Source organism: Bradysia coprophila (assembly GCF_014529535.1).
Source record: "Bradysia coprophila strain Holo2 chromosome IV unlocalized genomic scaffold, BU_Bcop_v1 contig_81, whole genome shotgun sequence".
Lineage (NCBI taxonomy): Eukaryota > Metazoa > Arthropoda > Insecta > Diptera > Sciaridae > Bradysia > Bradysia coprophila.
The window spans coordinates 4,198,954-4,221,692 of record NW_023503375.1 but is presented as its reverse complement, the minus strand read 5'-3'; the positions used below and the strand labels follow the sequence as shown (position 1 = coordinate 4,221,692).

At 36.5% G+C, this 22,739-nt stretch overlaps 3 protein-coding genes across 4 annotated transcripts; 1 reads left to right on the top strand and 2 right to left on the bottom strand.

Annotated features, from left to right (window-relative positions):
• Window positions 1-2,438: 2,438 nt before the first annotated feature.
• On the top strand, window positions 2,439-6,828 carry LOC119072247 (3,4-dihydroxyphenylacetaldehyde synthase 2-like). The gene is made up of 4 exons (XM_037177427.1): window positions 2,439-2,759; window positions 3,941-4,072; window positions 4,554-4,612; window positions 4,876-6,828. Exons 1-4 carry the CDS (start codon window positions 2,680-2,682, stop codon window positions 6,162-6,164), a joined length of 1,560 nt encoding a protein of 519 aa, XP_037033322.1. The 5' UTR covers window positions 2,439-2,679; the 3' UTR covers window positions 6,165-6,828.
• A 2,399-nt stretch (window positions 6,829-9,227) lies between these two features.
• On the bottom strand, window positions 9,228-9,809 carry LOC119072144 (serum response factor-binding protein 1-like). The gene is made up of 2 exons (XM_037177287.1): window positions 9,693-9,809; window positions 9,228-9,626 (listed from the first exon to the last, which is right to left on the bottom strand). Exons 1-2 carry the CDS (start codon window positions 9,735-9,737, stop codon window positions 9,228-9,230), a joined length of 444 nt encoding a protein of 147 aa, XP_037033182.1. The 5' UTR covers window positions 9,738-9,809.
• Window positions 9,810-13,320: 3,511 nt separating this feature from the next.
• On the bottom strand, window positions 13,321-21,898 carry LOC119072244 (golgin subfamily A member 1). Of its 2 annotated transcripts, XM_037177424.1 has the most exons (13): window positions 21,750-21,898; window positions 21,211-21,369; window positions 20,986-21,139; window positions 20,713-20,810; window positions 20,534-20,644; window positions 19,860-20,138; window positions 18,838-18,984; window positions 18,669-18,767; window positions 15,318-15,481; window positions 14,574-14,723; window positions 14,395-14,515; window positions 14,059-14,331; window positions 13,321-13,976 (listed from the first exon to the last, which is right to left on the bottom strand). In XM_037177424.1, the coding sequence occupies exons 2-13, from the start codon at window positions 21,358-21,360 to the stop codon at window positions 13,833-13,835; spliced, it is 1,890 nt and encodes a 629-aa protein (XP_037033319.1). In that variant the 5' UTR covers window positions 21,361-21,369; window positions 21,750-21,898; the 3' UTR covers window positions 13,321-13,832. The 2 variants fall into 2 exon arrangements, with proteins under 2 accessions (XP_037033319.1, XP_037033320.1); XM_037177425.1 differs by lacking the exons at window positions 18,669-18,767; window positions 18,838-18,984 and having other exon boundaries at window positions 13,391-13,976; window positions 21,750-21,882.
• Between the last annotated feature and the right edge of the window lie 841 nt (window positions 21,899-22,739).

Here is a 22,739-nt window from a genome sequence, read left to right as displayed (position 1 = left end):
GCTGAGGTGAAGTACTTTCAGGAGCTAATTTCATTGTTATATGTTGGAAAAAATGTACAACAAAAATTTTCAGAACACGTGTGGACTTTAGACAGGTCTGGGCTGGTACTATAATTTCCGGTAGTTTGGAGTTATGCACAAGGACTTGTGTTACGTTTCTCTTTCTAGGTGTTTTTCTACTGACCAAAATTCTGCTCTATCGCACATAAAAATACTCAGGATTTTTATGCTTTTTTAACTCAAATTTCAAAAATGGTACAAAAACCTTAGCTAATGCTGGTTATGTCCAATAATTGCACTTTTTCACTGCTATTATTTCACCTAGGTACATAATAAATATTATGCACGTATGACAAAGCGGTCGAGGCTTGCCGAGACGGCTTGTCATACGTGCATATTCTTTTTTATCGCATAAGCGAAAACGAGACAACAAGATATGCGAATGACACTTTGACAATTTACAGAAGTATAATGTTTGTTTATATATCCTAGGTGAATAATTTTTTCGGGGAATCACACCGCGTATGCGATAAAAAAGAATATGCACGTATGACAAGCCGTCTCGGCAAGCCTCGACCGCTTTGTCATACGTGCATAATATTTATTATCTGTCTAGAACGATAATCTCGAGCTTATCCCTCTAGGGAGTTTTTGTTTATCTCGATATATCTGTTCTCGACAGATAAAATATGATATGCACCTATTGCCAGACTGTTATTTTGACGTGTAGGCATTATGGCCCACGCCTTCGGCTAGGGCAATAATATCCTACACGACAAAATATCAATCTTGGCAACAGGTGCATAATATATAATATGATGCTAGCACTGTAAAGGGTGTTTTATGTTCGAGAAAAGGACAATGATACGAGGAGAAGATGAGCCCAGTAAGATGAATTATACGGCAACAAAGGGAATAAAATGAACTGCCTAATATGCTACTAATACGACCGAGCATACTATGATCGCTTTATTTGCATTTCGCGATATTATCATCTTCAAGGATAAATGAATAAATATTTAACGAGACTTTGGTGAGGTTAAGTCTGAACATGATAAGTTGTATCACTTGTGGACGGTAGATGGAAGGCAATGGAACAAAGAAAACTCATCAAAAAAGTAATTTTTATACTTATTTCAACGCACTTCAAGCAAAAGTGTTTTTGATGACAGCTGCTAAATGGAGTACTATTTGGGATGAAAAATTGGTGTAAAAATTGGTTCGCTACATTGTCCAGTTTCAGTACTCTATTTAGAGTACATGCTTGAAGGGCATTCTTATTTCCATACAACTTGCAGCCAAACTATTTAGCAGTTGTATTTTCTATAAAAGATGTATCAAACCAAAGCAAACCACCAGAGGAAATTGCGTGGTACACGATTTTGTCTAGTTATTTTCCCCTCTGTTTATTTATTTGTAATATTTGTGCATTACTTGCTTGCACTTAGCCCCTGACAATTAAAATGAATGAACTTTCTCTTTCAAATATTTTGGTGTACTATATTTACCTGAGGGCTTTCCACGACATATTTTTACGATTACGATGGAGATGTATTTGGTTTATATTTATATATATTGGAAAGTGGTGCATCTTGTGCTTACTCAATAAAATGTAATTTTAGCATAACAACGCAAAAATCCGAATTGCTTACATAAATATTTAATTGATATTGGCGAATACGAAACCCGTCAATGAAGACAACAATTATGTCAACAGTAAATAACTACTAGGCTGCACCACTTGGGTGGGTCAGGTCCCTTGACTTAAATTTATTTCCAGAGATTTTTTTGTCTACTAATCCGCTGATCATTAGTCCGATATTGTCCATCTGAAGACTTGACATCAGAAATTTTATTCAAGTCCATTAAAATCAAAATTTCCAAAGTCGCATCAGAGTTATTCAAGACATGGTCCGTTGTTTTTTTTTTGTGCCAACATTTCATACATTTCACATTTTCTGACATAAGACCCTTGACTTAACAGTCAAGTGAATAAAATGTTACAATTTTGCCGACGGCTTCTTGAATAATTTTGGTTGAATGAAAAGTTATATGGGAACGGGGATATTTTGATACAAAAATTGTTCTGCAAATCATCATTAGACCTTCAATTGTGTTTATTCGTACGTTTCATAATAAAAAAAATATCCACAAAACTCAGCACTTCTAAGAAGTTACATTAGAAATAAAAAGCGTCTTACTAAGCAATAAGTCGCTCGTAGGCTTACACTAAGCCAAGGTGTATTTTACAAAATATTTTTTTGTTAATAAAACTTGAAGCGAATGCACATTTCCGCTTAAATTTCAATCATTCTAAATTTTGTAGTTATGCGAAAATGTGTGGACAATAATTTAGATCTAAAATTTGGTGCAATGCATAAGTAGTAACATTTCAAACTCAGGTAGTGATCACATATTTAAATATAAAATAATTACTTTCAGTCGACTTTTGGATAGTGAAGAGTGTGAATGAATTCGCTGTCCAAAAGTAATCAAATTTGTGTACGTGGAAAGTAAATAAATTTGAATAGTGTCACTAAACTCTTGTGGATTTACTAAGGATTAAGGATCTATCAAACAACTCATGTCCTTGTGCTAAACGCTTACTTATATCATGTGTTAAATAACGTGTGAAGAAAATTTATTTATTTTTTAAATCGAAAATTGCAATTTGGCAACATGAATGCTGATGAGTTTCGAGAATTTGGTCGTGCTACTATCGATTTTATAGCGGATTATCTAGAAAATATTCGCGACAGGTGAGAGCATTTTGTTTTTTAAATGTGAAAAGTTGCGTTTTTGCACCTGTGAGTTGCCACATAACAAAAACAAAATTAACGGTCAAAAAGCCTCTTATTTTGGTCCCGAAGTTTTACTACGCCAACAAAAAAAAACTAAACTTATCAGAAAAATTCTGACTACTGCGTCGAGTAGGCCCCTAATTTAATAGTATTTTACATGCTACATACGTCGAAAACCGTACTTGTCATGTTTCAAGCACTTCTTTCGACGCCCTCAGCATGTAAAATCCATTACATAACTCGGGATAAAAATGAAAAGTCTCGTTTTCGTGTGTTTATTGACCTCGGCTTCGCCTCGGATCAACAAAAATCACACGAACTCTACTTTTTATCTTTTTATCCCTTGTTATGTAAAATACTATTACATGACTAGGGATAAAAGGATGAAAAGTAGAGTTTTCGTGTGAATTTTGTGATCCGAGGCGAAGCCGAGGTCAATAAACACACGAAAACGAGACTTTTCATTTTTATCCCGAGTTATGTAATGGATTTTACATGCTGAGGGCGTCGAAAGAAGTGCTTTAAACATGAAAAGTACGGTTTTCGACGCATGTAGCACGAAAATGCGTAGTTACAGACTGAAACAAGCACCAGACGAGAGTTTTCAAGAGTGGTGTTTTCGACGCAGAAGTCAAAATTTGTCATATATATGTATATTTAGCTTGTAAGGTGCTACTGCGTCACAACTTTATATGAAAAGATAGGCTGATTTTCTATGAATTCACAGATAGGATAATGTTTAGTATTCCTTGTCGATTGACTACTTATTTCGACACCTCAATTACCTCCTAAAACTTTGAAGGAAATATAAAAGTGGAATAAGAACAGAATTAAAATAAGGGGCCAAATGACAGTTAATAAAATTTATTCGTTTGCCCATTCTTGGAGTGTGTTTCGTCACCAAACAAACATAACTTCAGGCTCAATGGCGCGTTAACTAACATACTAATATAACTGATTGTTTAAGACAGTCGACTTTAGTGAAATTTCGACATGATTTGCTTCAACAGTTTTTCAGCTGCTCTACTCATACAAACAAACATATTACGTATTTTGGATTAAAATTAAGCTCGAAATTCTCAAAGATTCTTCAAAAATCGAAACACATTTCTAAAATCGAATTTTTTGCTTATCAACAGACCTGTGCTTCCCTCCGTTTCTCCTGGCTATCTCCACAAACTAATACCAGAGGAACTTCCTGAACAACCAGAAGACTGGAAACGTGTTATGGAAGATATTGAACGAGTTATAATGCCTGGAATGACACACTGGTAAGCTATTTACGAAATTTTATGAGTTGATTGTAAAATTTTACGAAATGTTCGTGGAACGTGTTAGGGCTTAGGGACATAATATAGGAGGAGAAGTATGGATGATGTTTTTTTTATAAATGCAACGTTACAGTGTAGCGAGGGGAAAACTACTTCGAGAAATGGCGGCCAGGATATTGACTTTGCATGACTTTTTAAATAGATCACTTTCACTCACTTTTCACGACTTTTTGCGAGTTTGCGCCACTTTTCGTGACTATTTGACTTTACAGATGTCTTTATGACTCGCTACGCTCTGGCCATAAACAACACACTTTTCTTTCCTAGTTGAACAAATAACTATAGCATTAGTACAGGAGCAATGTGATGGCACAATAGTTTCAAATGAAAAATTTGTAGCAGATTTCCCTTTTTTTTGTCTTCTTTTTATATTTTAACCCTTTCGTTAAATGCAAAAACCATTTATCAAACGAATTTTCAGGCAGTCACCCAATTTTCATGCATTTTATCCAGCACCGACGTCTTACCCATCCATCATAGGTATGTTCAAATTACAGTTATTTTAGAACTTCGTTTCATATTTTTGGCCAAGACTTCCTTCAAATCATTTTTTACCACGATGGCTCATTTTTGTGCTAACATAAAAAGTGTAGAAGGCAACATGATCTACATTTTAGTGCATTTGGACATTTGTAGTCATCATTTACCTTCGCGGTAAAAAATATATTTGAAGAATGTTTCGGCCAAAAATATGTCACGAAGGTCGACAACGAATTCATTAACATCAAATTCATGATTTGTAGGAGAGATGATCTCAGCCGCTTTTGGCACAGTTGGTTTTAGTTGGATTTGTAGTCCTGCCCACACCGAATTGGAAGTTATTATGATGGATTGGTTGGGCCGATTTTTAGGATTACCGGACGCTTTTTTAAAATCATCCAGTAAATGTGGTGGGGGCGTAATTCAAGGAGCTGCAAGCGAAGCGATTTTGATTGCTGTATTAACTGCACGCGAACAGGCAGTTCAAAGATTTCAGAAAAAGTATCCGGATCTTACAGAAAGTGAAATTCGAGGAAAATTGGTTGCATACTCTAGCGATCAGAGTAATAGTGCAATAGAAAAAGCTGGAAAATTAGCCGCCGTTCCAATGAAACTCATCAAAGCTGATGGCAACAATAGATTGACTGGGAAATTGTTAAAAGCGGCAATTGACGAGGATTTGGCGAATGGAAAATTTCCGGTTATTTGTGTAGCGACCTTTGGCACAACGGGCACTTGTTCGTTTGATAACGTTTCCGAAATCGGACCAGTTTGCCAGGAAAACGATGTGTGGCTACATATTGATGCCGCATACGCCGGAGCTGCTTTATGTTGCCCGGAAAACCGATCAATGATGTTGGGCATTGAATGGGCTGATTCGTTCAACTTTAATTTACACAAATGGATGATGGTCAATTTTGACTGTTGCGCTATGTGGTTCAAGAACTCCAATGCTGTTGTGGATGCATTTACAGTACATCGTATCTATTTGGACCATAAGCATCAGGGAGCATCAGATCGAGCGCCGGATTTTCGCCATTGGTCGATCAATTTGGGTAGAAGATTTCGATCGATGAAGGTGTGGATTGTACTGAGAACGATGGGAGCTGAAAAATTGAGAGCACACATCAGAGGACAAATCGGATTGGCGCAGATGTTTGAAAATTTAGTAAGGAGTGATCCGCGCTTCGAAATTGTCTGTGAACGGACATTGGCATTGGTATGCTTTCGGTTGAAAGGTGATTGTAGTTTAACGAAGAAATTATTGGAGCGAATTACCGCTAGGAAACAGTTGTACATGATTCATGCCACATTTAACGATAAATTAATGATTCGATTTGTGATTTGCGGCCATAATCCGAATGAGAATGACATGTTGTTTGCATGGAATGAAATCAAGAGTCAGGCGGATATACTATTTAGTTCTGTAGATGAAGTGACCGAAAAATTGGCCAGCAAATGTACAATAAGCCCGTTGAATATCGTTGAAAAGTCAACAAAATTTTCGTCTTACATTGGAGAAATCCAGAAAGAAGTTGAAAAAGTAAAATAATATTTTCGATTAAATTAAATTATTTTGGAATTTAGTAATAGAACAACTAACGTAATAATGAAACGTTAAATGTTTTTTGTTTGTTTTTTTTTTGTCTCTTGAGGTTTTCTAGTTTGGTGGGATTCCAGGGTAGAATATGCACCCTTACTTCATATACCTTACTCAATGATTCAAAAAAGGCGGTAGCACAATAAGCCAAGGCTGTATACTTGGGGAGGTGACGCAGATCGCCAGTTTTTTTAGAAACGCGGGAACACATAAAAAGAAGTCATATACTATGAAGTTGTCAACGAGGCTGTCAAATTTAAGAATTTTCCTACTCTGAAAATGTATGGAATTATCAAGTTTTGTGTGTTTCCGCATATCTGCATCCACGTGACCTCCCCAAGTGTACAGCCTTGCAATAAGCATCATAATGTACGTATTCCACAAAAACCTCGAAAGAAGAAATGTTAACGCCTAAACGTCAATCAAATTTAACCAAGAAAATATGCTGACGAGAATTTTACAGATGATATTTTACAACGAAAATATTATTAAGATGATTATTGTTTTATGATGGGTTTCCTCAGCATCTGTCGATACTTTCGTGATATACAACTAATAAACAACGAATCGAATGTGTGCACTGTATAATGTAGCTTGCCTTTGAATTGTTTTCGATACAAAGGTATTGTCTTTGTCGACCAGCTTGAGATGTTCAGCTCTTGTATAATAATTGTATAATTCAAAAGTCGAAGAAGGTAGGAGCGCTGATTTGACTAGGAACCTGAATAATCTAGTAGCCCTATATTATTTGCGAATAAAATTTTTCAATTTATGTCAGTGTTCATTTGAGTTCATTATCATGCCCTTATTTGACGTTTCGAAAATGAACCGCTCCTGCCTGGTTTATTTTATTCTGCCGTGATTACAAATTGACATCTGTTTTCTGATTGCTACCTGGCCGTTACCAATTAAATGTCCTGAATTTGTCCTTAATGTCCGACTAAATTTTAGAATTTGTGCTACCTCAATTCGGGAGCAGTAGACATGTGCTAAATTGGGAAACGCCACATTTTAGTAACTTGCTGAAGCTGTATATTTGTCGCGAATGGGTTTATGCAACGCACTGTCTAGCACCAAAGCTGACTTTGACGTCACTCAAATAGAGGGCTGAAACGAAAAGTCAGCTTCGGTGCTTGTCAGTGCGTTGGTTTATGCCAAACAAATGTACTTAAATATTCCTATTTTTTAGACAATGAAAACTTAGTATTATGACAGTTTAGTAGTACAAAGTCGAAATACTAATTTTTTGGTAGACAACGCTGCAAACACAAATTCAGCCTAACTAAATGTCCAAAATTTGCCCTATCATAATCCACTTCGTTATTAAATGTAACTTGTTTATAGAATGACTTATGTATGGCCGACTTATGATGGCCGATACTGACAAACATATGACCCCTAATATGGCAACTCTACAGTACTTTCTTCCAATGATACATTATTGATCCTTACGCGAAAATGAAGTTGTGGAAGAATCTGTCCACAATTTGTCGTACATAATTAACTCGCTAGAAACAAAACAAAATGGTTGGTTATCAGGATTCATGTTGAAATTTCACTGGCTCCGACTGTAGGTGATTTTTCCCTTCATGTATCGTATAGTTAAGGTGCTTGTTTATTTCCGACTGAATTCATTCTTTGGAGGAGTTTAATGGTTTGTTCCTACTGACTGACTGACTGATTTTTCACTTTACGTATCGTATAGTTAAGGTGTTTACTACTTCTAGCATGAACATAGAAAATATTCAGAGGCTCAGGAAATCACAGTAGGGCCTAGGTTTTTTTAAAAAGAATAGATGACTTGTTTTCAAGAAAATTGCTTCCAGGAAAGATGAGGTTTGAAATATTTTACAAAAAACTTGTCCAAACAACTGCTATTTGTTTTTAATCCTGATAAGATCCATTATAGAACAAATTGAACAATTGTTTTGACAAATTTTTTGTAAAATATTTCAAAGCTCATTTTTCGTTGAAGCAGTTTTCTTGAGAATTTTACAACCAAGAACGTGAATACATCAGCAGAAGCTACAACATAATATTTTTCATGTCGATTTATATGAACTACTAGTCTTAGAAGTGAGAAACGTTTTGAAAAAGTCATAATCGGGAACACTTTTGAATGTAAGACAATTTCTTTGAACTACAACGTACACCAAATTGTATCTACCTATCTCCCCAGGAGTAATTGCTATGTAAATTCAATTACATTCTTTTTCACAAGCCTAAGGCAAAAATACCTCAGAAGACACTAGGCACCGAAAACTAGCAAAATTTGGGAAATGACCATCATTTATCATCTCTAAATACTTTTGAGTATTTGAGCTCCTTGAATCAGCCGAAAAACTTTTGAAGGTGATATCGCTAGTGCTAGAGCAAGGCAGCTGCCTTGGCTAGAGCTAAAAGAAATTTTGCCTCAGAATATGCGCCACAAGTGGCAGAAGTTGAGCAAACCTAACTGCTCCATAGCCTATTTTTGGAATTAAATTCTCTTAGAAATCCTGAATTAAAATTTTGAATAATTTAAGAATAACCATATGAAAATTCAAAGTCAACTTGTGACGCATTTTTTTGGTGAAATCGAGAAAAAGCTTCTTTGAAATAGAAATGTCTGGTCCTCACGATCATTTTCAAGCCAAATTCAAAATTAATTTACCTCGAAAAATTACATATTTTTCAATGTTTGGTACTATTTTCGAGTAGTAGAGGTCCGCAATGGCTAAGTGTTTTTTTAGGGTTGGGAACGACTTATTAGGTACATTTATGGATGTGTGGATACTAAGATGTTGTATTACAGCTTATAGATCGACGATATGAATCAAAAGTTATCAAAATTATGCAAATCAGTTAAGTGTGAAAGAAGATGGAATGGATTACTCGCGCGGAGAATGACTGGTGTTGTATTCTTCAGTTAATTTTCGGCATAATTTTGTGAGTTTTTTCAAATGTTTTGAATTTATTTTATTTTTATTTTTTTCAAATAGTAAACTACTTTGCTGGTGGATCTTCTGCTCCAGGTTATTCTGCTCCATTACCTCCTGCTCCAGGTTCTTCTGCTCCGGGTTCTTCTGCTCCTGGTTTTTCTGCTCCAGGTTCTTCTGCTCCTGGTTTTTCTGCTCCAGGTTCTTCTGCTCCTGGTTCTTCTGCTCCTGGTTCTTCTGCTCCTGGTTCTTCTGCTCCAGGTTCTTCTGCTCCAGGTTCTTCTGCTCCAGGTTCTTCTGCTCCAGGTTCTTCTGCTCCAGGTTCTTCTGCTCCAGGTTCTTCTGCTCCAGGTTCTTCTGCTCCAGGTTCTTCTGCTCCTGGTTCTTCTGCTCCAGGTTCTTCTGCTCCGGGTTTTTCTTCTGGTGGATCTTTCTTTGGTGGATCTTTCTTTGGTGGATCCTCAGGTCGCGGAATAGCGGTCGTTAAGCTTAGCACCTAGCAAAACATTTAATATAATCGTAAAATGAAGTTTTTAGTAAAATTAGACTATAAAAACTATACCTGGTACAGTACTAGCAGGCATAGTGCAATTTTCGTAGTTTTCATTGCGCTTCAAGTACTTGTTAATTGGAGTAATCAACTTAGTTGAATAATGCGTTTCCGATCGTCCCTAAGCTTATATACTGAAAGCATGACATAAATAAACATTAAATTATCATCCGTGTAACATTTTCCCGCAAATATTGATCTTTACAATTACGTAAATGGTAAATCGTTACAATGCAATGATCTACTTTCTACACCGTATTCATTGTGAGAAACCCTTTCTTTATGTTCAGTTTAAAAATACTTTTTTTATTGTTTGCGTGTGTCCATTATTTTCAAGGACTTTCATGCGTTCAGCCTTGACATGTGCAGATTGATTTAGTCTGGATATTAGCAAAATTGTTGTAAGACATTTGCCACATGATTTGAAATGAGTAATGTTTGACCACCTGCTACCAGCAACTAAGGATGGCTAGAGACGACCTGACACCTGTTTTGACTTCCTCAGGCCAAGACCTTTCAAACGCTATATATATATAATACGTGTCCCTACACTGATACATCTCCGGAGACTCGAACATTGACCCCATCTTATATTACCTGGACTACAATTTACTAGCGTACAAAATAATTGTAAATCTTTTTGGTCGTCACGACTAGCAAGCAGGGGCTATTTAGTTGAATTAATTTGCCGAAATTCGCCAAAATTCGCCAAAATTCGTCGAAATTCGCCGAAATTCTCCCAAATTAAAAAATTCAAATTTTGAAAATTTTCTTCCAAATTTATGTTTTTTGAAATATTTTGCTAGTTTTGTGATATAGCATAACAAAAATATGCAAGAATCTACCAAATTCACAAATATATATGTAAAATTCACAAAATTAGGACATTTTTCATCGTTTTTCCAAAAAAAAGCCATCATGGCTTCCCGGTTAAAAATAGATTTCTAGAATGTCTTGGCCAAAAATATGTAACTAAGCTCTACGATTCTTTGAAATTTCTTAAAATCATGTATAAATTCACAAAAAATCGCCAAAATTCGTCAAAATTCGCCAAAATTCGTCAAAATTCGCCAAAATTCGTCAAATTCTCCAAATTCGCCAAAATTCGCTGAAAATTCAACTAAATAGCCCCTGCTAGCGAGACACGGGAAATTTCGATTCTAAAAATAGAATTAAAATCACCAAATATTGTTGTTCATTTTGTGTTGAGTCTAGGTGAAACAGTGAAACAAATTACGTGCAAATGTTTTTCAGAATACAAATTGGAATTAATTTTAATTTACATGCAATTTTTTCGAAAATATCGCTTGTTTACTCAATTGGTTGCTAAAAATTTTCCACTCAAACGACAATGATCGAATTCGTGGCATCAAATTATACAGCGTTTCAATTTTAAAATGATAAAAATTTCGTTACGGGCGCGCGGGAAACCATCAATTTCTTACACAGACGCAAAAGTAAAAAAATATAATTTTCAGTCAGGTCGACAAAGGTCTTATAAAATACTTGTTGACGATATGAGTAGTAAAAGTAACTTTCCTCACAATATATGAGGTCACTGTCGCTTCGGCTACCTAAATTTGAGTACAGTAGAAACTTATAAAATTACGTTTGGCATTTTGGCAGTATCTATACCTAGTAATACGTTGAAAACAGATATTGTTGAAGTGCTTCTATTGTTTGACATTTTGCTAGTCTTGATCTATGTTTCTATAACATGTATTAACCAACCATGTATCGATTGTTGGTTTTCATGTACTCCAGCTCTGAGAAAACTGAGAAATGAGTAGTTTATGAAAATTTCGTTAAAGTCTATTTAGAGTACCACTCATGCTTGAAGTGTGTTGGTTCTATCAATACTTTGCCAAATATGTATGTCAGGCGTCGATATATTTGATTAAAGGCTTTTTAGGTGGAATAAATCTAGGCTCTGAAAAGACTGTAGAGCGAAAATGACAGTTACATTTTCGGCTGATCTCTTAATTTAGAATTTCCACACACCAGATCATTCAGTAATATACTGAAGAGAACTTGACCTATTTTCTACAGTTTCATGATACAGTGAACGAATTTATATTTTACACATTCACTTGTTTTAATCTTTCAGCGGTTTTTCTATTGATATAACAATCTAAAGCAGCTGAAACTCGCACACAGTAAAATAATTTTTTTAACATGCTACATGCGTCGAAAACCGTACTTCTCATGATTCAAGCACTACTTTCAACGTCCTCAGCATGTAAAATCTATCACATAACTAGAGATCAAAATGAAAAGTCTCATTTTCTTATGTATATTGGCCTCGGCTACGCCTCGGATCAACAAAATTAACACGATAACTCTTCCTTTCTTTTATATTTTTATCCCTAGTCATGTAAAATGCTATTTTCGCACGCTATAGAATCTATTACCTTCAACGAAGACTAAATTTTTTTAAATAAAAATCTTGTATAGACCAGAATTCGAACCCCCGACACCGAAACGTGTATTACGAATGTGTATTATAATACAGCCTTTTTGATCGTTGAAATGAATTTCTGTTTACATTTGAATTTTTGGTACAAAATTAGTTAATTTTTTCACCTAAATTGCAAAAAACGCTGTATTTCATTGCACACGTCTTGTCGACCTCGGCTATTGCGATAAAAATACCTTCACACATTGATAGATAAAAAACTTCTGTAAAAAAAAATTCCACGAGCTCACTATTTGTCCTGATTCTATACGTATCATCCATTCCTGGTCCGCAGATTGAGAGGGAATTTTTCTTTAAAATCAGCTCAGTCAATTTTCTTGATTTACTGGTAAATCCCAGGTTTCACTGACGGAAGTTACAACGTCTGTGACCTCTAGCCGATACTACGTGGTAATGTTGAACGGTATGACTCAGTGTTTACGTACTAGCCTTCCACCAAAATGATCCCGGTTCGAATCCTTTAGACGATTCAACATAGAATTTTTCTAGCGATTACATCGCATTGGTAACGTCCTAAACGTCACTCAAGCTTCATAATCTGGGTAGTTGCAGTGAGTTTGGTGGCGACTTTAAACACACTGAATGACTCGTATGACCATGGCAGAGTAAAATAAACCAGGCGGTAGCGATTCATTTTTGAAAGGGACCTAATACACTTCTGAAAATGAACACTGGCATAAATTGAATAATTTTATTCGCATAAAAAGGCTGCTAGATAATTTAGATCCCTAGTCAAATCAAACGCTCCTGTCTGGTTTATTTTACTCTGCCGTGGTATGACACAACCCAACAGCCTACATTTAGGAGAGATATAGCTTTGCTCAGAGAATATTTGCATACTTCGAGGCGTGGTCCGGAAGTGACGTTAAGCCGGTGGTCCAGACTGTACTTTCTATTAGCCGTGAAACACTGTTAGTGAGGTCTCTAAACGAACAAACAAAATGTTCAAATGAAGAAATGCTTCAATGCATAAAAGCACCAACTCTCGTTCGGATCTTAACTTTCCATCCAGATCATTTGCGGCGTTGAGGATGATCCAAAGGAACAGCGTCGGATATTGTAAACTCCAACAAATTTCCCTAACAGTGGAAGAGCTGACGTTATGCCTTGGATTGTCGTTAAAAGATTTCAATTTGAGGAAAGAAATCGGACTCTTGGGTTTGTAATTTAAAATTGTCTTTATTGAATGGTTTGATTGATGGACCACCAATGGTGGTTCGGTATAAAAACACCAAATAAAACAAATGCGGGAAAACACAAAAATGCCTGATTTTGTATTAAATATGTCATATGCATTGCACGTGTAGGTCAAAGCTATTAGGAGTACACGTTCAACACGTTAAGTTTTGCTTAAATCGAAAACTAAACAATTTTTAATTTATAAAATCTGTGTGTGTAGGTAGAAGGTAGTAATACTGTACAAGTGATTCTCTTATTCATCCATTTATAATGTTGCAAATCAACTTAGTAATATCACGGAATCTTAATGAAGTAAAGACTCTGTTCCAGCAAATAAATAAATGGAAACACTTAACTCGAAAATAAATAAAATGCGAAAAAGAAGAAGAAATTTTCCGATTAAACTGTAAATAAATAAAACATTTTGCCATAAAACAATCGTTTCCGTTAATTGGGAAGAAATTATTGTCGTCGAAGAGTCGTCCACTTGATCCTACTTAGATAAAATTGTGAAGCTTTGACTCTGGCCGCGTGCCGAACCAACTCATTCGGAAGCTAAGCGTATCATGTAGCAATTTCTCCTCATCTTGGCTTAACTGAAGCAGTGTTCCGACCGCTCGTATTAAATGGCGTGCTTCAACCTGGCATCAATATTCATCAAGGCGAAATTTTAAAATTCCTTCGTTGAATCGAGAAAAAAAAATGGAAAACCGAATGACTTACCTCTCGACTGGTCAGAAATTTCAGTATCACATGCTTTAAGTACTTAAAGTTAACTTCGTCCATAACAACCGATCGATTTTTGGTAGCGGTATCGGTACAGTGATTCGTCGGTTTGTCCACCTTTTCTGATATCGACACAGTTTTTCCATCCGAATGGTTTGTTTCGCTCGGATTATCATCAAGGCAACTGGTGGTATGGTTCACACTACCCTTGAATTCGTTTTGCAGCGTCTTTTTGAAGTCAGCCAAACGTTGCTTCAACAGTTTTATTGACTGAAATGAGACGGGACATTAGACGCGAACTGGTAAGGGTACGAAAGTTTTTCGTTTTTTTACTTTGTTCTTTTCCGATAAATCTTTGTTCAATTCGTCAATGATTTCGGTTTTTGATTTTTGTTCGCTAGCTATCACCTCCAGTTGTTCATTTCTGCTACGTAATGCAGATAGTTCGGTTTCACTGGAACGAAAATCGGTTTCAGTTATAGGAACTCATTATGAGCGACGTGTTAACCTACCACTCATGCAGTGACTGTTGCAGCTTTTGATTTGTTTCACTCAGTTCGGTTACTTCAGCCGATTCACTTTTTAGCTCCTGTTTCAAAATTGACAGCTCCTGCGATATTTCGGCGTTTTGCAGTAAAATCGTCGCTCTTTCCTTTTTCTCACTGAAAGGGAAAAAATCAAATTGTTGAATTGACTTTTGTGGGCTCTCCACAAATTTATTTGCAATTCGATAGGATCTGCCAGAAAGTTTAAATACCACAGAAAATATTGGAGATTTCATGAATTTTCCCAGGAATTTTCACGATTTTTGTCAATCTCAAAAATCAATTAAATCTCGAAAGTTAGCGAAAACGTTTCAAATATCCACCGGAACAGGTCAAATGCAAGGTTCGGAACAGGAAAAATTCAGGTCATGCAAATGTAACTGAATCGCTTTGTTCGAACGCGGTATTATCTGAAGGTGACATGCTTTGTAGTCAGGGTCAGTGGAATTCCGATGCATATGCTGAAGCTGTAGCCGATTAGATTGGTTACCTTGTATACATTTCCTGCTGTAGCGATGGAAAGCCACTGACACCAATAACATCAATCACATCAATACCAGAGAATTGATAAGGAATGGCTCTGCGGTGAGGCGGCAGCAACGCCATCTGTTATCATTTCTCTAATCAATGCCTTTGACTTTCTCATGTAAACTTCCAATAGACTCCAATAACTTCCATTAACAAAGAAAAACAATAAAACCGAAAACTTACTCTTCCACTATGTTACTCATAGCACTGCACTCATCCTTCGACTCAGCTATCTGACTCCTAAGCGTTCTGACAAGCACTTCGGATTTTTCGATGTGATCGTTTAGTCTATCATCGGATGCGGTTAGTCGCGTTTTTAGATCTGTTGTTTCTTGTTCACATTGTTTCTAATCAAAAAAAAGGGTGAATTTTAGTAAATAAAAAAGAAATAAAGTAAAAATTATCCGTCCAACCATACGACCTATTAGGGCACTTCGCACAAAGTGTATAAATACTGAAGGTAATGCAATCAGAGATTTTACGGATCCCGTCTTTCAGGTCTGAATTCATTTTTGTACTGTTGTCATCATCATATTTCCTTGTGACTAAAGTTGTTGCACCTTCCGAAAGGTTGTGTGAAATCGAATTCACCTTACCGTTACCACTAACTGCAACTTAACGCAAACCAATTCAATATGTGTGCTACATAACGAGGCCTGATTCACCTGAAACTAGGGATCCGTGCGTAACTGCACAGTTGCATTACCTTCATGTTAATATACTTTGACTTCGCGGAACCATAAACTTCTGGGACACTTGATATGTTAACAAGGTAATCTAACTTGACCAAAATTTTGTGATTTTTCCTACAAATACGAAGTGTCCCAGAAGTTGACAGCTTGTGAAGTGATCTATAAATATTCAACCAAAACGGTGCAACCCATCGAATGTGATTTTATTGTTAAAAGAAAATAGATTTCAAGCAACAGTGGACAAAACATTAACATAAAAACCATGAAGAAAAAATAATTCAAAAAAACTGATGAAAAATTCGTTTATTTTACCCAAAAAAAACAACATTTGTAGGAACAACGTCACTTAAATAAAAAATTTCGATTTTAAATGGCACATTTCAAGAGGAACGATAAAAAATATTGAACAGGTGGAATGAATGCAAATGCATGCATATGCTATAAAGTCTGCAATGTTCAACTTAATTAGGTTAGTAACTTAAGCTTAAAACTCTACTGTTAGTTATATGATGATTAGCAAGTAGAGATTGCATTTACCGACTTCGGTAAATAGCACCTGTAGGTCAGAGCATGTAAATTAACGAACTATTGCTGATGTTACAGATGGTAAATAAAAAATTGCTGCAGTTACGAGTTCGGAAACCTATGGGTATTTTTCCCTACTGATTCCAATTCCAGAAAAAAACAAATTTCTAGGACGTCTGGATCAGGAGATAGACCCGGTTCTAGGTTAAATAAGAATTCCACTAGTGTGAGAGAGACAACAATACTGATCTCGCTCACACCATTTGAATTCCCATTTAACTGACAATATGTCTAGCAGCTAGACTCTAGCTCCTGATCCAGACGTCCTAGAAAATTATTTTTTCGGGATTTATAATCAGAAGGGAAAAATACCCATAGGTTTTCGAACTCGTAACTGCAACGTACGGGGTGTCGAGTAGTGAGTCGTTGTCGTAAGGCTGCCGTAATTTGCCTAAGAGACTTAACGAAAATTTGAAACAAAAGAATTCAAATTGCGGCAGGGTTATTAGTTGAAATGAAAAAACCAGAGGAACACTTGAGCACACTACCAGTATTTTTGTATGTCATCAAAATGCAGTAAATATTTTACTACCACGGCAAATGCGATGTGTTTAACATATCGAATGCTGCTACTCGTTCAATCATGGGATCATGCTCACACGTTAGTAAGCGGGCGTGACGCAATTACACTACCAAACTTTAGATGTCTGGTAATGAGTTCAACGAGCTATCACACGTTAAAGTAGGTTACGATTTGGCTGAGATATTGAGTTTCAAAATTTTGGTTTTTGTATGAAAATAAGCGAACTCTCGTTTTTTCAGATAACTGAAATCGCCTATGTTAGTCTGTTAGTTCTTATGGAAAAGTGAATCCAGCAACTCCTAAACGTTTCTATAGATTTTCCTGAAATTTTGGTTGTAGGCTAATAATGGCCAAAAATAAGAATGGAATTTTCAAAAGTTGGAAAAAAACCGTATCTTGGGTACAAATGCCATATAGAAGCGCCAACATCTGTCACTTGTGACGCAATTTATTTTTTGTAAAATTTTCTTTCTAAAATTGTTTGAGCTCAGATTTCGGGGAATGTGGGATATTGTGCTTATAAGATGTTTTTCTGGTCCGGAAGGCTAAAATATTGGACTCGTATTTTTTTAGAATTTTAAAAAATATTTTAGGCATAGGTAGCGAGGCATTTGGACAAATGTATGAAAGCGCTAACCAACGCTTTCGTACATTTGTACAAATGCCTCGCTCCCTATGCCTAAAATATTTTTTAAAATTCTAAAAAAATACGAGTCCAATATTTTAGCCTTCCGGACCAGAAAAACATCTTATTAGCCATTGGCGCAGAATGATAAAGGACTTGCGTCACATTTACCCTTTAAGGGGCCATTCACAAATTACGCACGCTCTTAAGGGGGGAGTGGGGGTTTGACAAAAGCGTACGCTTCATACATTTTTGAAATTTTCTCCATACATTTTCGCGTGCAAGGGGGGAGGAGGGGTCTGAAATTTCGAATTTGGTGCGTGCGTAATTTGTGAATGGCCCCTAAGGGTTTTTTGACTGTTATTACTGGCAAATGACGTTATTTTTCGCACAAATGTGACGTCATTTTACAGGGAGATTCATCTTCCGTAATTGAAGATAGGAACCCAGAGAGATAATTTGATTTACCTAATTTACTGACAAAATTACCAAACTAACTTTTTGGTAATTTTTTCAGTAAATTAGGAAATTTAGGTAATAACAGGTTCTGCATTGACGTGAGATTGGTCCAAATGCAATGAGGTTTATTGGCGAAATCTGTTGAAAATTTTCCCGGAAAATTATCGGTTAATTTTGCAGTAATTTTGACCACTAAATCGTATTTCATTTGGACCAGTGTGATAAAACGCCTCTCGGCAATGACTCCACTGAAAGATATTTCTAAGCTGATGACAATTGCTTTAGCAATATCAGGTAATTTACATGCTCCGAACCGCAGATGCTATTTACCGAAGTCGGTAAATGCAATTTCTAAAAGCAAGTAAACGGCTGAGAGAACAACTGTGTCTTTAGTGAAACATTTAAACCAAACCAGTCTTTTCATTTCGCATTAGTTGACTCAGTCCATTTTCTTTTTAAAAAATAAAATTTTTAAAACTTAAAAAAAAAACAAAAAAAAACTTTTAACGAAACAATGGAAAGCAGTCGCTAAATTCCAATACTAATTGTAATGACTAGCTCGTTTTATACCGGTGTCGTGATTCAAAAATTTAAAAATAATTTTTACGAAAAAAAAACTCATCCCAAAGTTACGCTACTCATCTACTCACAACTTTGCTTCTCATAAACGTAATTTCTTCCTCGTTTTCAATCCGAATGTCACGGAGCGTTCCACTCAAATCATCGATTTCCTCTTCCAGCAATTTTATCTACAAAAATGAACCGGTCCGGTTAGAGAAAACGATATCGCACAACAAAAACAGTATTTCGGTCACAAACCTTGTTATCACGTTGGGTGATCTCACTTTGGAATGTTTCTAATTGAAATTCGAGTTCTTTCACTTTTTCGATATGAGCGTCTTGGGATGTGATGGCTTTTCGTTTTTCCGTTGCTTCGGCGGCCACTTGTCGCGATAAGCGACTTACCTGGCGAAATATTTGATTGGATTGAAATGGAGGAAAAAATATATCTTTCGTTGAATCAGTAATGATCTGTAAGTGAGGGGCGATCGAAATGGGCAGTATTTTGATGTCAGTGTAGAAATGCACTTACTTCCTACTCAGAAATCGTCAACAACGTTATCAAATATGATACATACAGACGTCGTATTAGAGTCTGGTAATAGTAGATTACGTCCTTGTTTGGAACTTTTTAATTTCGACTCACACGAAGGCAGGCTGACAAGAACGTAGTGATTTCACTGAGTACGCCCCCAATAAGGAAATAAGTTGTGATGCGTCAATGCAGTTTTGACTCATTACCGGGTGACCAGTGAATAAAGTAACGCTCTAGGTCAAGATATTGATAGTACGCAGTCCCTACTCAGTCAACTTGCATCGTAGAACAACTAAATTGATGTAGAAATGAAGGTGTTGTGCCACATGACAGAAGACTGAAATATAAAATTTACGAGGAAGGGCCTGTCGTACCAACCAATTTGAAAATTCAAAAATTTGACTTGTCTGGCACAACGGATATTTCAATGAAATTTTTGTGTTACGCTTCCGGTGTACTAGCACATTCACTCTAACATCAATTTGATTATTCTACAATGCAAGCTGACTGTGGTATACACTCGGCCAGCAATGGTAACGTCTGCTGGTCAAAGCAAATATCTTTTGTCTTAGATGACTTAGGTGTAAAACCGAGGCCTTCCGAGCTACTGATATGCGCACATATACACAAGCTCTTGGTATCTCTACGTAGTCCCGGGCACCGCATTAAAATTGACAACGGTCATTTCGACAGTAAAGTACGCCAAAGCACATTTCCCAGTCGAGCAACTAAACGATTCACCAACCTGAGTTTCCAGTGCCAAATTCTGAGCACTCCAGTTGCTCTTTATGTCCGATAATTGAATGTGTGCTTCTTCCAATCGCTGTTCCAAGAACTTTCGTTCCTGTATGAGTGCGTTCACCTTTTCGTCGTTGCTGATGTTAGACGTAAAATTGAAGCGAGCCTCTTCCAGCACATTCAGCTTACTCAGTAGATGGCGATTCTGTTCTTCCAGGCAAGCCATGTTCGTTTTGTAATTATTCGTTTCCATCTGACTGGCGTGACGAAGTCGTTCCAATTCATCCTGAAACGATGAGACTTTTCGGTTTAACAGTCACTTTAATAAAGCGGGGGAAAAATGTGTCCGGCGATGTACGTACCACATGCAGATGACAATAAATGAACGAATAACAAATGAATGATGAACGTGAAACACATGAACATAAAAAATCACAAATGCACGACATTACAAGCAGGTAAAAAACGAAAAGAGGTCGTTCAAATGATGTCACGCAACTTTTGACTCTCTTTAAACTTCTTCATCACACGAAGGAGAGCAAATCTAACAAGACACCAATTATACGTATTCCTTCCTAAAGACCTCGCACCGTGACACCATCTACGAACGACCCCATAAACAGAAAATTCAAATAACGTAATGTGTAGTGACTGGTCGTGGTCATCGTCATTTCAACCAACCTCGATTTCCTCCCTCTGTGCTTCCATCTCCCGCAGTTGTTTGTTTTCTGACTTCACGTGATCCAGTTGCTGCTGAGTTTGCTTGATTACTGTAAGACGATCTAGGGCCTCCTGTAATGGGTTTCAATTGGAGAAATGTAAACGTTTGTGAATGTAGTCACTTATGACCAGAGCCTAACCTGTTCACGAAAATTAAGTAAATTTTTAAGTTTTGCTATCTCCTGGGCCTGCAAATTTTGGATCTTGTCCTGTTCGTCATAAATGAGCTCTTTTTGTACTGAAATCAAATTGGATTTTCCCTTTTATTAGACCGAAAAATACAAGTAGACATAGACACCTATAGGCATCGGTTGTAAGGCATCGGCAGCCCTTCCTGGCCCAATTCACCAAATATGAGGAGATTCTGACTCATTCGAAACAATTTGTTACGATCTACTGATCACCTTGCTCACCTTGTGAAACTTTAACACTCTCCTCCAACAGTTCATTCGCCTTTTCTAGTCGTTCCATGTCGTCCTGCAAAATGTTGTACCGTTTGGATAAGTCATTGTATTTACAATTGATATCGTTGAATTGCGCTCGTAGTGCAGACAGCTCGGCTTCTTTCTGTGGAACAACCAGAACGTGTAACTGTTATTACTGGTCTGTCCTGTTGACAAGAAATTCTGACACAGTACCTGTTCAAACATGGATAAACTTTCGATGGACACACTACTTGTTGAGTCTAACGTACCACGTTGATATCGATTTTGTGCCGTCCGAACTGGCAGATGAGGAACTTCATTTCCCGTCTCCTCTTTGATTTTATTCTTTAATGTGGCAAACATTTTTCGTCGCTGGAAAAGTTGACAAATCAATTTGGTGGGTTTGATTACACTAATTGCATAAGACTGCACCAACAGTCTAGGTATAATAATTAAGTTTTACGTTGAATGTGTGATAAAACGCACAATGGCTTCAACTGAATCATACTATTTAGTTATGTATATATACCAGCACGGACATTAGTTCGTAATTTTATGCACATAAACCATGCATATATATGAGTGTGCTGATGTAAACACTTGGAAATTTATCCAACCGAAACGTATGATATCATTGATAAGAAACGGAAAATAACAAAATGTTTTGTCGTCAACATAGCAGTAACGATGCAAGACGAAAAGCGATTTCTGACCAAATTTTGAAACGAATTCACCATTTCTCCAATACTTACGATGTTTGTAGGCAAATCTCGGTACACTCTTTCTCTATACCAGATTCATTCACAAATTTTTACTTGTTTATTTGGCATTTTTGCACAAATTTTACCTTTCATATTTATCATAAAATTTTCAACTAAGTGACAGCCGACTGATTTGTGTCGGAATTCGTACACTTTTATTTTCGAATTGAAGAGATTCGTTCGATATTGTATCATCACAGCCGTATATCCTTCAAAGCTTGTTCAGCGGACACGCTTAGCAAGTGTGGTGCTTTCGTCACGTTTAAAAACAAGGTGCAGGCATTTGGTATGAATTAAGAAGAAACTTGACAAAGATGATGATACTTCAATGCAAACAAGTAGGAGAATGTTACCAACGATTTTCAAGCATAGGTAGTACTCTAAATTGAGTACTGAAACGGGCCAGTGTATCAAACAAATTTTCATACAAAATAGAACTCTATTTGACAGGTGTCGCTCGAAGTACTTTTGCTTGAAGTGCGTTGATATTACTTGTAATGTTAGTTATAAAGTAGTTGTAGTCAAAACGAGAGTAAATGAATTATACTTTTACAAACGTCTTTATCCAACCAACGCACTTCAAGCATGAGTGGTACTCTTAATAGAATACTGAAACTGGACAGTGAAGTGCTTTGCTTTATCACCTTAATAATTGTGCTTTGTTTGTTAGAGGGAGTGAGAGCTACTATTCATGAGTCAGCAGTAGTTGAACCTCTTCACAAATTATGAACCATTGAGAGTAAAAAACTTCTTTGTTGTCTTGCGGCCAGAAAACAACCTCTTTACAGTCTCGCTGAAAACCAATTTTTCGCATTTTCTGGTCGCAAGACAACAGAGTACTGCTGTACTGTCTTGCAGGAAATAGAAATACAAAGAGGAAATGCAGCTACAGTTTTAAAGACTTTCGAACAGAACTCAGAAAATAATTCTAACGTTTTCGACATTTTGTAATTTACTGAAACTATGAAATTGTAAAAGAGA

Bases quoted from the DNA above. Each gene is read 5' to 3' on its own strand.
- LOC119072144 (XM_037177287.1), bottom strand. From the start codon at position 9,737: ATGAAAACTACGAAAATTGCACTATGCCTGCTAGTACTGTACCAG. The intron at 9,627-9,692 runs GTATAGTTTTTA...ATGTTTTGCTAG, and splicing joins GCCTGCTAGTACTGTACCAG to GTGCTAAGCTTAACGACCGC.
- LOC119072244 (XM_037177424.1), bottom strand. From the start codon at position 21,360: ATGTTTGCCACATTAAAGAATAAAATCAAAGAGGAGACGGGAAATGAA. The intron at 20,139-20,533 runs GTTGGTTGAAAT...TCATCGTTTCAG, and splicing joins CACAGAGGGAGGAAATCGAG to GATGAATTGGAACGACTTCG. The intron at 18,768-18,837 runs GTTTGTGACCGA...TCATTTTTGTAG, and splicing joins TCACCCAACGTGATAACAAG to ATAAAATTGCTGGAAGAGGA.
- LOC119072247 (XM_037177427.1), top strand. From the start codon at position 2,680: ATGAATGCTGATGAGTTTCGAGAATTTGGTCGTGCTACTATCGATTTT. The intron at 4,073-4,553 runs GTAAGCTATTTA...ACGAATTTTCAG, and splicing joins ATGCCTGGAATGACACACTG to GCAGTCACCCAATTTTCATG. The intron at 4,613-4,875 runs GTATGTTCAAAT...CATGATTTGTAG, and splicing joins GTCTTACCCATCCATCATAG to GAGAGATGATCTCAGCCGCT.